Consider the following 12,730-nt stretch of genomic DNA (forward strand, 5'->3'; position numbering starts at 1 on the left):
CATCCAAAAAAAAAAAAGAAAGCCTTTACTCCTATTTAGAACTTTTCAGATTTGCAGATCCTTGAAACTTGATGACTGAATGCCCAGACTTCTGCGCAGTAAATTTAAGCCTTTGACTGTGTATTCACTTTTCTTTGCCACTTTTCTTAGTTATTGGTGAAGTAATTCACAGCAAAACAAGAGCCACAGTGCTTGGAAAACAAGAACTAAAGTTAGCAGGTGTTGTTACAGGCTATTGGAACCATTTTGCCTGAGGCACTTTGCTTTTTAATCTTGAAGGCTGTCAGAGTTCTTGATTTTGATCTAAAGAGAACTCGTTCCTTTTCATACTGAGAGCTTGGTACAGTTGTGATTTGTTTTTAAACACGAGGCTTTTAAATATATTATCCAATGTTGCTACACTCACCATTTTCAAAGCATTGGCATGCACTTTCAAGCAGGCCTGGCAGCTTTGCTGTGTCTTACTGTCCCCTCACAATGAAGCCTTGAAATCCCTGTGACGATTCTGTGGTACCTTGATAAATGATTGCCATTCCTTCAAAGAAAGAATGACGCTTTTTCCTTTCTCTCTTTTTTTCCACCTCTGTTCTGCTTTTGCACCTTCATTCAAGTCCCATGAATTCTTTACTTTGGCCAAGTAGGAAAGTTTATGCTGGCAAATGAATCTGATCCCAGTCATTAACTACAGAGTGTGATACTATTGAAGGGCTGCAGATGTGTTAAGAGATCTGAGGTCTTTTGGTGAGCCTGTGCTGATGCTTGGCTTTAGGTATACCTGACTTCTCAGATGAGTTCTTCTAGTCTGAAACGTCTGGTAAGCACCTTCCCACTGGAAGTGAGATCAGGCAACATCACAAGGATAACATAATATTGTCCAAATAGATGTATTTTGTTTGCTTGTCTAGTTGAGGCTTGTATTTTATCCCTAAAATAATTATGAAGCTACAATTGGTTGACCCAGCCACCACAAACGAGTGTTCAGATGTGTCCATGTTCTATTGAAACCCAAGTGGTATAAATCCTTTCAAACTTTAGCTGATGCCCTGAGTTAAACTTGGGTGTGCAGGAAAACTTTACATCTGTCAGAGAATTACTGTGAGAAACTAAGAGGCAAGATGATGACTTTGAAAACTCTGGTAAGGTGATATAGTGCTGACAGTTATTGATCCACCTCACAGCTGTAGATGAGCTTCTTTCTGACAAGGGGATTATTGATGGTCTGCAGTGACTTGAAGGTAGGTGGTTGGTTCTCCCCTGTCTTTTATATTAGCCCAGAGGGCTAGCCTGAAGATTTATAGTAAGATTTAATTAATATTAATAATTACTTACCTTTTGTGTTATTTTGAAGCATAACAGGTTTTAAAACCTTCATGTATGAAAAAAAGTGTAGAATATTTGTACTGTGTAATTTAGATGCACCTGTAAATAATCAAACCTGTTTTCTTTCCACAGCTATTTGGACATTGGAGAAACAAAGAAAAAACCTGCTGAAGTCAATAATGAGGTAGGATGGCTGAAATAATGAAGAAGTAAGCCTGCTGTTTATGTAGTGACATGCCTGCATTTATGCTTGATTTTTAAATACACGCTTATTTTATTTTATAATAATACAGTTATCTACCATTCTGCACCTATTTCTTCAGTGATCATTAGTGTGGTTGCTCTGAGCATGATATACTGACTGTCTTCTGTTCAGCTTTCTAAATCGCCACATCCAGTTAAAAACTCAGTGAGAAAAAAGATCTCCTGTTGTCTTCATTGAATCTGGTCGTAAACCTAAGGGAGATTTGTACTTGCAGACAAAAATGGTAGGAATGAGAATTTTGGAGTTTTGGGACCACCAAATTTTCTTCAAAACTTGGTATTTCCTCTGAAGAAGGGACATTTTTGTTTGAAAAATGCCAGTCTAAACTTCTAACTAGTTCTAGTCCATAATTTGCGAAGCTTAGTCATTTCTCTTCAACAGCGCTTACACTGTAGTTGGAGGAGATAACTACAAGCTTCAAAAAGCATCATATGTGTATTTGTGTGAGATGCGTGGCTCTGCATTATTTTTACTGTTTTATTGTGTATGGAGGTAGCAGTGACTCCCAAAAAACATTAGAATTACAGCTTCTGCCTCACAAGAAGCATCAGCTCACTTGTTTTCTGCAATTCAATGATTTGTAAAGCAGGTGTCTTCAGACAGTAGGACACCTTGTACAAGAAGATCCTCAAAATCGCCCTAATGACCTTTACTTGATACTCAGATACTTCTTATTCAGAGGCTATGAAATAGAACAATTTTGTAATTGAGCATAACTTGTCACCTGTATTTTTTTGAATGAGGTCACTGAACAGGAAGATCAAATTCAAATTGAAGCTTTGATATGCTGCTCTAACTACCCTGTAAATTTACTCTTAGTTGCATAGCTATCAGTACAACTATAGCCTTGCTTTGGAAAGGCTGTTTTTAAGGCTGACTATTTTACTGCAAACCCTCAGATTTTTGATATAACAGAAAGTCTGTGCAGTTGGAGAAGCAGTTGGAAAAGTTGTGAGGTTTTTTTACTTACAGTTGAATGTTTGATAAAAGAGTCTTTTATTATTTTGTCTGGAATCAATGCTTATTGTATATTATCTTAACACTTTCAGCCACATCTTGGGGCTTCGAAGTAACCCAGTACAAACTCTCCATTATCTCAGCTTTCTTCTTCATATTTGACTTATGTTTGCAATCTCCACTCTCCCTTTGGAGAGCTTAAATCCCTGTGTGGAATTTAACTTTAACATGATTAATTTATCTGGGGAGAGGAGCCATAAAAATGAGATTAAACATACTGATAGTCTACAGATTTTTATCTGGGTTTATGAATAACACAATTGTCTTCATGCCCTAATAATTTAATCCTGGGCATGAACTTTCAGGGGACTAGCAACAGATGTTTTAATACCTAAATTAGTTTTTGTTAAAATAATAAGAGGCAGCAAGTCCTGGTTTTACTTTTTTTTTTTTTCAGATGCTCACTTACAAATCAAAACCCTAGATTTGTTGTAGGACCAAGAGAGGCAGCAGTATTCCTTTCATGCTGAAGGACAAGGGTATCAATTCTGATTGTATCAAGCATGTGTAATTTGGCATTTTCCCCACTAAAAATTACAAATATCTATTTCTGCTTCTGGTTAGTGTTCAGAGAGTCAAAATGAAGAAAATTTTATGCAGTAGTTGTACACTGTGTATTTGTATGCAGCTGTATGTTTTCTTTTGTGTTAAACTGCCAAATGTTTGACATCTGCTTTTGAGAGCACTTTAATCTTGTTCTTCCAAGTCAACATCTCAATTACTTTAAATTTGCAAATAAGTAAAAAATGTGTGTCAAATTGGAATTAGGCAAGAAAAAGTTGATGTTCAGGATACGGTGTAAATCCTCTATCAGGGCCATCATGCTGTACATCTCAAAATTTTAACAGCTGTTAAAACAGTTACTGGTAGACAAAATAGTAAAAAGATTTAATCCTGATCCAAGCTAAAGCTTTGTTACAAACTCTTTCTCAGGTATGTTTCCATCCATCACTTCTTTTGGCAACTGAGCTTCTTGTTTTGCAAGAGAGATCCCTTTTGTACCAAAGCTGATGTGCAAGTCCAAATATGCTTTAAATGATGTGCTTGAGGACTCTAACAATTAATCTCTTGAGAAAATGCAGACCAACAGAGTTACCAGTTGTTTACTATAAGTTTAATTGTTTTTAAAAGGTACTGAATGTTATTTTCCAATTATAATGTGCAAAGTATGGACATTCATATTTCTCTAGGCACTGTCTGATCTAGATGGTCTCTCCCTCTGCACTCAAAAAGATGAATTTTATTTGCCATTGGGGCCAGTCAAGCTGAAGAATCAGCTGAAGAATCAGCTGAGCTTTTGTATTTGCAAATCCTGTAGGCAGCTATTTGTTTTAAACTCTCTTCATAAAAATACATTCAGCTGAAACCTCCTTTCTACTTTGACTTCTTATGACTAGCTACTCTTTGAACATGCTGTTGTAAATGAACTTTGCCGTGTGATACTGTAACAGCCAAGAATTACAGGTGCCCAAGAAAAGCAGAAATATTTAGATATTGAAGAACTAGTCTCTTGCAACTGAGAGAAAAAAGTAAAGTTATACAGTCTGTATGAAACAGCCTCTGTTATCAGAAGGCCATAGCAGGCCTGCAGTAGGCTACTCTACTCTTGATACATTTGCCCTTGGCTGATCTTTTTAGGTAGCAAGAACATTGAGGTTTTTTTCTGCACTTCACTTTTTCTCCTGAACTTCTGGGACAAGGTGATTGTGTGGGCAGCTCTGACACAACTATGTCACATTTTCCCAGTAGTAAATCACTTTCACTGTTTTACATAAACTTTTTTCATTATTCTAGAACTCCTTTTCAATTGCAACTTCTTGTTTTATCATTTGGTTTAGGTGTGGTCAATTTGTAGGAGTATTTGCTGAATGGAATAATCAATATTTTTACAAATAATTCTTCAGAGGATTAGTAAAGATTCCTCAAAGCTTTCCTACATGTATGACCTGCATATTTATATCTGCATACACCTCCAGAACATCTCTCCCTAGTGAAAACACTTATTAATCACAAGGATTTGAGTAAACATCTGAATATTTTTAAAATTTAAAACTTCTTTTTCTGATTCAGTGGCTATTAGTTCTCCCATTGGTCACATTCTGGAAGACACAGACATGGGCTAGGACATGGAGTAAAGCGATTTTTTCTTGCTAGGGAGCTTTCCCAGAACATGTTTGTGCCTGTGATGAAGTGTGACTGCAGAGTGAAGAGTGTGTTCTAGTGTGGTCTTCAGGTACAGCCCATCACTTAGCAGCTTCTGGGGGTCTTGTGGACCAGACATAGTTAATTGGCAAATCTCAGTGCCAGCCAGTTGGCCACTGTATTGTTGGTGAGGTCCTGGGACAGGAAAGGTTCCCTGTTGTCCAATGTTGACAGAAGAGGCGAGCACCATGACAGGGGAGTGTGAGGTAGAAAATACAATGTTTGAGACTTGGTAGATATGAACTTAGTACTAAAAATTTCCCCAAAAGCATCTAGATGATGCTAAAGAAGTATTTTGAAGACTTGCAAATGCTGTGTTTCCCTCTGTTCCTCCATATTTCAAAATTAAATTATTCTAGTATCATGGCAATTGTTTTTCTTCATCCTTTGTTGCTTGACAAAGTCACCGCTCATCTCTCAGCAGTAGTGTGATTGGACTTATCTGTAAAAATTACATTTTGGAAGTTTATGATGTTGTCTTGGTTTCACAAATTATTTTGGTATATTCATGCTGGATATACCTTGTATCTAACTTGACATGAGTAATTATTTTTCAAGTACCTGCTCATGAAAAATCAGTTGTTATAATTATTTTTTATTTCAAAACTACTGTTTATCATGTTTGACAACATACATGTTTAAGCATGAAGAAAATCTTGTCATTTTTCAATTATTGGGCTCTTGATTCACTTTAACATTTGTCAGTTGGAAATATTTCATGGGTATTTTCTCTGTACGGAAGACAGTTTTGCAAAAGGAACTGAATAGGTACTAGAAATTATCCCAGGCTGTGCAAATTACAGCCTTTTGATGTCAAAACAATGTAACTATGTAAGATATTCTTTCCAGCTTCTTTCCTAGGGGTTAAAAAAACTCAAATATTATTGCTAAACACAAAGTACTGTATGGCTGGTAACAAGTTGTGTATAAAAGTCCACTTCATAATCCTTTGCCAGAACACAAAACTAAACCCTCTTGCTACTCCATATCTGATGCATTTAATTTCTTCTACTGCTGGTGTCACAGACTGGGAAAGAATTTTCTCATTTTCTCATGCTAAATTGATTAGTAATTCTGCTGTAAGTGTATTTTAAGGAATAAGACTATTAAAATGCGAAGTATATAAAAAAAGTGATCTATATCTCCAATCTCTGGAGCAGCATCCTTAATAGTTAAATGTGATATTCCATTGTTTGGTAGTTAGTATCCTGGTAACATAATTAGCACAACAAGACATACAAAACAAACACTCATTCCTGAGTGTTCACAGACTAATACCAGGAGGAATCAGAGAAGAACTGCCCAGATATCCAGTTAGAAGATAAGCTGTGCCCTTTTTTTCCTTATTTGAACTACGGATGCATAACATTTCTCTTTATATACTTCTATATTGCCTGAACTGTGCAGTTTCAAGTATTTTGATTAGCAGCTTGCTTACAAATGAATTCAGTGAATTTTTGAGCAGCAGAAAGACTTTGGTTTTTGCTGCTGGAGAATTCCATGGTCTGTATTGAGTTTGATCTGAAACTTGAAAGTTGTTCTCTTCTTTGATTAACACCTGCCTTGCTCAGTAGGGTAACTGGTCTTTCTGGCCTGTGGGAAGGCTAGGAGTGAGTGAAGAGGTGCCAGGCATATGTTAGTCTCACTAATAATTTGCTGCTGTATATTAAATTGACTTAATTGAAACATTAACAACTTCTGCCTTTGATTGAAGATGGTGAAGAAAAAAAATTTTTTGGGGGAGTTGTTTTTTGTTCTTAATCTTTTGACTGTTCCTAGCCTCAGGTCCTTCTGATGAGCTTTTGGTTTAATTAGTCTAAGTAATTTGAGGAAAATACACAAAATATGAGAGGCATGACCAGTCAGAATCAGAATTGTCATTATCATGTCAGAGTCAGAAATTAATATCAGGATCTATTTTACCTGAAAAAAACTCTGTGTTATTGATGCCATCATTGTGTGTTGTAAGCAGTGTGGGTACAGCATCATGCAACTCAGAGAAATAATGGGATCTATTTTTTGGATCCGGAGGGAACACAGATGTCATCTATTTTGGACCACTGCACAGGCTAAGTTTCTGGGCAGCTAAGGCGCTGTCATTGTCTGACTTATCACAGCTGAAGATTCAGCCACTAGTCCAATGTCCAAAAATTATGGCAGATCTAGACTGAAAGTATTTTCTTTCCAAGGTGTAATTAGCTAAGGTGAGATTTACTCACTAATGTACCATTTCACTTAAGATGGCTGAAAAGGAGGGTGATTTACATTGCAGATGTACGGGTTGGCTTTAAACTCTCTGGGAATTTTTTAGGAGCCCAGCAGTCTAGAAGGCTCCCTTAGTCACTGCCTGACTGTCTGCTGTGGAATAGCTCATTTCCAGCTCATCCATGTTTTATGCAGGCTGAGAAGTTTGTGTGCAGCTGTGGTCTTGTGGCCTATTGCTCAGTTAATAGCAGTCTGAGTGTTGCTTTAAATCCACACCAGTAGACAAGCTCGTAATCTCTGACTCAAGGCTGTTTTGTACTATCCAGAGTACCATCTAGTAGTGCAAAATAGCCAGGGAAATGTGGATTATGCAGGTTAGTTACTGCACAGGGTAACCAAAATGATTTTGTACTAGGCAAATCTCTCAGTGGGTTTGACTCTGAACCTTTAGTCAATGTGTAAAAAATGTCCATTAGAAAAAATGTCATGTTTCTATGAAATAGATAGCATGTTTCCTGTGCTGTAATAGCTTTAGAAAACTTCTTGTTCTAGTTTGGTTTTGATCACTGAACCTTGAACATTCCTCTCTTTTACATCACAGGGTGGTGATGGTGTGTATCAATGGAGTTTTGGTTCTTTTGACCCTAGTTCTACCTCAGGGAAATGTAAATATTTGTTCTTAATTTTCCTGGGCACATTGATTAACAAACAGGCCATTGTAACGAATTGGCAAGGCCATGGTTCATTGCATGAGCTGATAAATTTGGAATGTGACATTGTGTTGAAATATTTAAAGCTTCAAAAGGTTAGTTATAAAGTGAGGTGAGTAATGAGTGAGATGTTCATAGCCTCCAGGACTACACTAGTAGCAATAAGAATGGCCAGCTCCTAAACCCATACATATTAAAGCACCACAGAGCATCTGGTCCAGACACATTACATTTTTTGATTCTTGCTTTGTTGCTGTCCAGTGTGGCTTTGTAAATACATATTATCCTGTAAATCATGCAGCTGTTTAATTGCTGCCTTTGATGGGGGAACACTTCTGGTAGGGAGAGGAAATAAAACAGTAATACCATTTCTTAGCTGTGAGTAACTGGTGTATGTATTCATGGCAGCACTGTGAAAGTGATGCCAGACCTCTGTATTTAGCATATATCTAATTATTTAATGAACACTGAAAGGAAAAGCTAAGAATGGCACATTCTATTTGAACCTATTCTCAAGTACATAAAAATCTCCTTTTAGAAACTGAATATGTGGCTGGTGTGTTCAGAGGCCACTTAAAATACTACTTCATGAACTGTATACTTCTATTATGTACAAGGATTGATTCTGTGAAGTGTTGTGTGCCTCTTGCAAATCTCAAGAACCCAAGAAGAGGTTGGGTAGTTTTCAGAGTCTGTCCCACTTTCCAGACCATATTTTTATAAGTGTTGGGAAGTATAGTGCAGCATTCATAGAAGCAAAAACTCTGTTGATGGGGATCAGCAAAGAGGTTCACACCAACTAAAACAAATAAACTTAATTTGGATACATCTCCATGTTAGAGATTGTGTTTATTACCTTTTACTGGTTAGCATGTGTCTGAAGAAAGAAGTGAAAACCATTATCTTTTTATCTGTGTACTTCAAACCAATGTGTGCCTTGCTCATTGTCCTTAGATGAATAGCCATTCTCAATGATGATTTCCATTTAATGCCATGTGTGTGACATTCTCTTCCCAATGTAACACTTCTTGGAGTTTGAAAGACTGCATAAGCAAGCCCATCCATAGTGTTCTAAAAAGGAGTGGCATGCCTTTAAGTTATTTAATGAGTTTGACTGCATCTTTTGTCAAGGTGTGTAGTAATTCCTATAAAAAAAAGGAAAAAAAGTCATATTTCTATGAAACAATTGTTCCCTGTGCTGGAATAGCCTTAGAAAACTTAGAATTCTATTTTGTTTTCATTTAGTCAGCTGAATATAAATTTAACAGAATTTTATTATGAAAATTATATTAAAGTGTGTATATGTTTATGCATACATTCACATTATATTCATCTGAGTATGCACAGATTAATTCAAAATTGTTTTATTAAAAAAATATGACAGTATGCCTGAGGTAATGGTTTGACAGCTGGTCATTTAGCTTTGTTTTTTGTTTTTTTCCCCAACAGTCAACACTTGAAGATGTAAGTACCTAAAGTAAATTGAGAAGTGTGTTGTATATTGATTAAGTGTTATGTTTGTGGTTTTAAAATTTTGTCAATATTTAATTTAATTTTGTAATTAATTTTGTAAATTTTTAATTTAGTTGTAAATTTTATAAATATTTAAATTATAGCTATGTTTAGCATGTATTATAAGTGAAAAATCCATGGGATGTTGTTTAAAACAAACGGCTGTGAGGGCATGGATTCTATTACCTTGCTTCAGTTGGATGCTGACGTGCTGTGTGTTTTTATTTACAAAGGAGACACTCAGAGCTAATCACAAATTCAACCCCCATGTATTATGACTGAAGATGAATTCTGGACTCCAAGATACTCTGTAAAATATGTTCTGAGATTCAAGTGTTTACAGAGTCCTCAAACACCGCAGAGTGATTCCCATTCCCAGAACCTAACCTGTGCTGAGTTTAGCTGTTTTGTTTTTCCCAGCCTTTGCAAGATGTTTTGCAAAGTCATTTACAGATGCTAAGTCCTCTCTGAAGTAAGTAAAATCCACACTGCTGTAAGAGGCTCTGTGTGAAATAACTTTCTTTTAAATAGTAGAAAAATAAAAATTATGGTGTTTTTGGGTGTCTGTGATCCCATGGTGTATCTCCAACTGTGTGTAGCTCTTGTTGCCTTGCAAATTCTCATTGGATTGATTGCTTTCAGCTTACATAAAGTTTTCTCTAAGTTTCTCCTTCCTCCCCTGGACACTTTGTGTAGCTGATGTGTGTTGTCATGCAATACCTCAGGTAAGTATCTCATCACAAATTATGAATTGTTGGCAGCATTTGTCAGTAGGAAGTGGAAGCTGCCCTTGAATGGGTCTTTTCAAACAAACAATGTACAGAATTTAAAGATAAAATCATAATGGGGTCAGACAACCGATTAATGTAAATCTGCTTGCAGTTGCTGACGTAAATGGGAAAGTGCTGATTTGCATCATCAGAGAATGTGGCTGGCAAATTGAAAAGAAAATAAAGGGGTTAGGGGGGTAGTGATGCTGGTCTCTTAATGTAAGCACAAACTTTCACCCAAGACCACTTTGTTGTTAATAGGTAACTGCAGTGCCAGAGGGGTCAGGCACTGCATCACTGTGGTGCCTCCTACAAACATACTCGGAGCAGAACTATGTATTCTTTAATTAAATCCTGGACCAGGTCTTCTGCTGGGATGGTTTAGTGGAACTCCACATACTTCAAAGGAACTAAATTGGTTTACTGTGGCTGAGCACTTGATCTTTATTAATGTATACTTCTGTATTTTTAAGTTAGCTATCTTGCTTTTCATGACCACAAATAGCTTAACATTGATCAGATGGAAGTTATTCTAAACTCTAAGAACAGAACAGTCAGACTAATGAGAAGAAAGATGTATAGTAGGGAAGTGGTGGGTGTTTTCTTACTTTTTTTTTGCTTTTTTAATCACAGTGTAGTGTTATCTTTATAAAACATGCCTTCAGAGCATGCTTCCTTGCACTGATTTTTGTTGTTTCACTTTATCAAATGTATTATTGCACTAACATATTCTCTTAATTTTTTTTTAATATAGAAAGTAAATTTATTTAAACAGGCTTAGATAAACAATGCAAGTTTATATTTTGCTCCAGTTTAGGCCATGCTTAGGTAGAACAGACAAATATTTAGTCTCGGCCCAAGCTGGTCCTCTGAAGTTTGCTTGTTTAATAACAAGCCTAAACTTGTAAGGTGCAGAAGGCTGCCAGAAATATTAATGATCCTCAGTGAGCAATTCAAAAGGCAAACTTCCAAGCTGATGCTTCAGTATCTATTATTGGCAGAAATACAATCCTTCAAATAATAAATAAGCTCATATCATCTGTCAGGCTATTGTTTTCTCCAGGGTCTGGTGAGTGGGCTACGTGTAATCACTTGATGACCTTCTGAGGAGCCTAAACCAAAATTAATGGTTTTATCAGCCTGCAGGAACAGCTAAGCAATAGGGCACACCTGGTACTATCCTTAAGGCTCCTTTATGCCTAGTGAATGCTTTCTAGCTATCCTAGTGTAGTGTGGAGCATTGGAACCTGAGCGTTGCAGACTGCGTTGAAGAATTTGATGCAAACAAAGATTTTGTTTGGAGAGACTGTGGAAGAACCTGAGCAGCATAAATGAGCATCAGGAATGGATGTGGAATCAACTTTTTTTACTATTTATGTATTGGATATTTTATAGAGGATTATCCTGGCAACCTACCAGCTAGAAGGAAAGGTCTAAGGTCCTCCATGGTTCAGTAAGTCCCATTTTGTGTGCAACCTGTGTTTGGAGCCTAAACATTAGGACCTGATGCTATGGAAGTAAATCAGTATTGTCCTAGCCTCCAGTAGCATAACCTTTAGAAAATTATCCTTTTTTTCCTGAAGCTCTTAATTAACTTGCTTGCACTGAGAAAATAACCCTTAAATGGCTGACAGGAGCAATAGAAATGTTTTCAGATGTTGCAGTTGAAGGTGTATTTTCTTTTTTTTCCAGTAAACTTTCATTTCAAATTTTGGTGACATAAATTACCAGTTATAGTCTGTAGAATACGCTTCAAATGTTTCTGCGAAAATGGCTGTGCTCCTAAGTTATTTGTCAGTTCTCAAAAAATGTCTTTGCTTTCCCTAATTAGCTGTATAACAACATCTTACTCTCTTTCCAAGCTTGTCATAGTAGGTGTGAATTTTTCACCTGATTCAGATCACACTAGAATTAACAGCAGGACTGTAACTTGCAGTTACCTTAGGCATTAGTGCACAGCTGATTCTGCCTTTCTCCATCCATGACCACTGTGGGCTTTTATGTCCTCTGAGTCTCTCAAAAAACAGATGTTTGAGAGGGCTACACAGCTATCAAGGGCCTTTGGAAAACACAAAAAGTTGAAGTGAGTTGAATTTATAATATGCTTCTTTTTCAGCAGACATTGAAAACAGATTTTGTTCAACAGATTTACCTGTTGCTGTATTTTACTTGAAATGACTGTACACTGAGGAGTGTCAGCATTGCTTTTGTTTTGTTGGTTCCTTTTCTCCTAAGGTTGCTATCTCACCTCCAGAATTTGTGCTTGGTGCAGAATTTGCTGTGTGATATTCATTGACTCAGGGGGGAAGTCAGGTTTGATTATTTTAATAATAACTTTTAGCCCATTTTGAATATCTACTAGGTTGTGCACCTTTCTTTTCAGTGTATGCAAGAGAAAGATCTGGAAAGCATTCTAGTCATTACTAAATGAGTTTGTGTGAAAATTCAAGCAAAGACTAAGAGCACTGGAGTTCAGACCATTTCCCACAAATTAAATGAGAACTACTGGTTAAGTTAGCACGGAGTGTGATTAAACTGCAACATAACATGTCATTTGACTACTTTACACAGTGACTAGAAAATTGCCAGTTAAAATAAACTTTGTACATCTATTTGAAAGCATGTCTCTCTGCATGCTGACTATTTAATCCTTTAAGTTTTTATGGTATTTTCTTTTTAGAAATGTACCCAAGCTGTTAATGCATGTACTGTAACTTTTGATTGTTTGT

The 12,730-nt window shown here is 36.6% G+C and overlaps 1 protein-coding gene across 12 annotated transcripts in view; it reads left to right on the plus strand.

Annotated features, from left to right (window-relative positions):
* DCDC2 (doublecortin domain containing 2) overlaps window positions 1-12,730 on the plus strand; it is a 59,944-nt gene that overhangs the window by 9,333 nt on the left and 37,881 nt on the right. For 4 of the 12 annotated variants that reach the window (XM_088168622.1, XM_088168590.1, XM_088168601.1 and 1 more), the window contains exons 2-3: window positions 1,453-1,504; window positions 9,166-9,183. In XM_088168622.1, coding sequence (XP_088024748.1) covers window positions 1,453-1,504; window positions 9,166-9,183 — 70 coding nt within the window. The remainder of the gene's footprint in view (window positions 1-1,452; window positions 1,505-9,165; window positions 9,184-12,730) is intronic. The other 8 variants (XM_088168630.1, XM_088168595.1, XM_088168606.1 and 5 more) reach the window with 2 other exon arrangements.

The sequence above is a fragment of the Sturnus vulgaris genome, chromosome 1, assembly GCF_052056855.1.
Source record: "Sturnus vulgaris isolate bStuVul1 chromosome 1, bStuVul1.hap1, whole genome shotgun sequence".
NCBI classification, from domain to species: Eukaryota; Metazoa; Chordata; class Aves; order Passeriformes; family Sturnidae; genus Sturnus; species Sturnus vulgaris.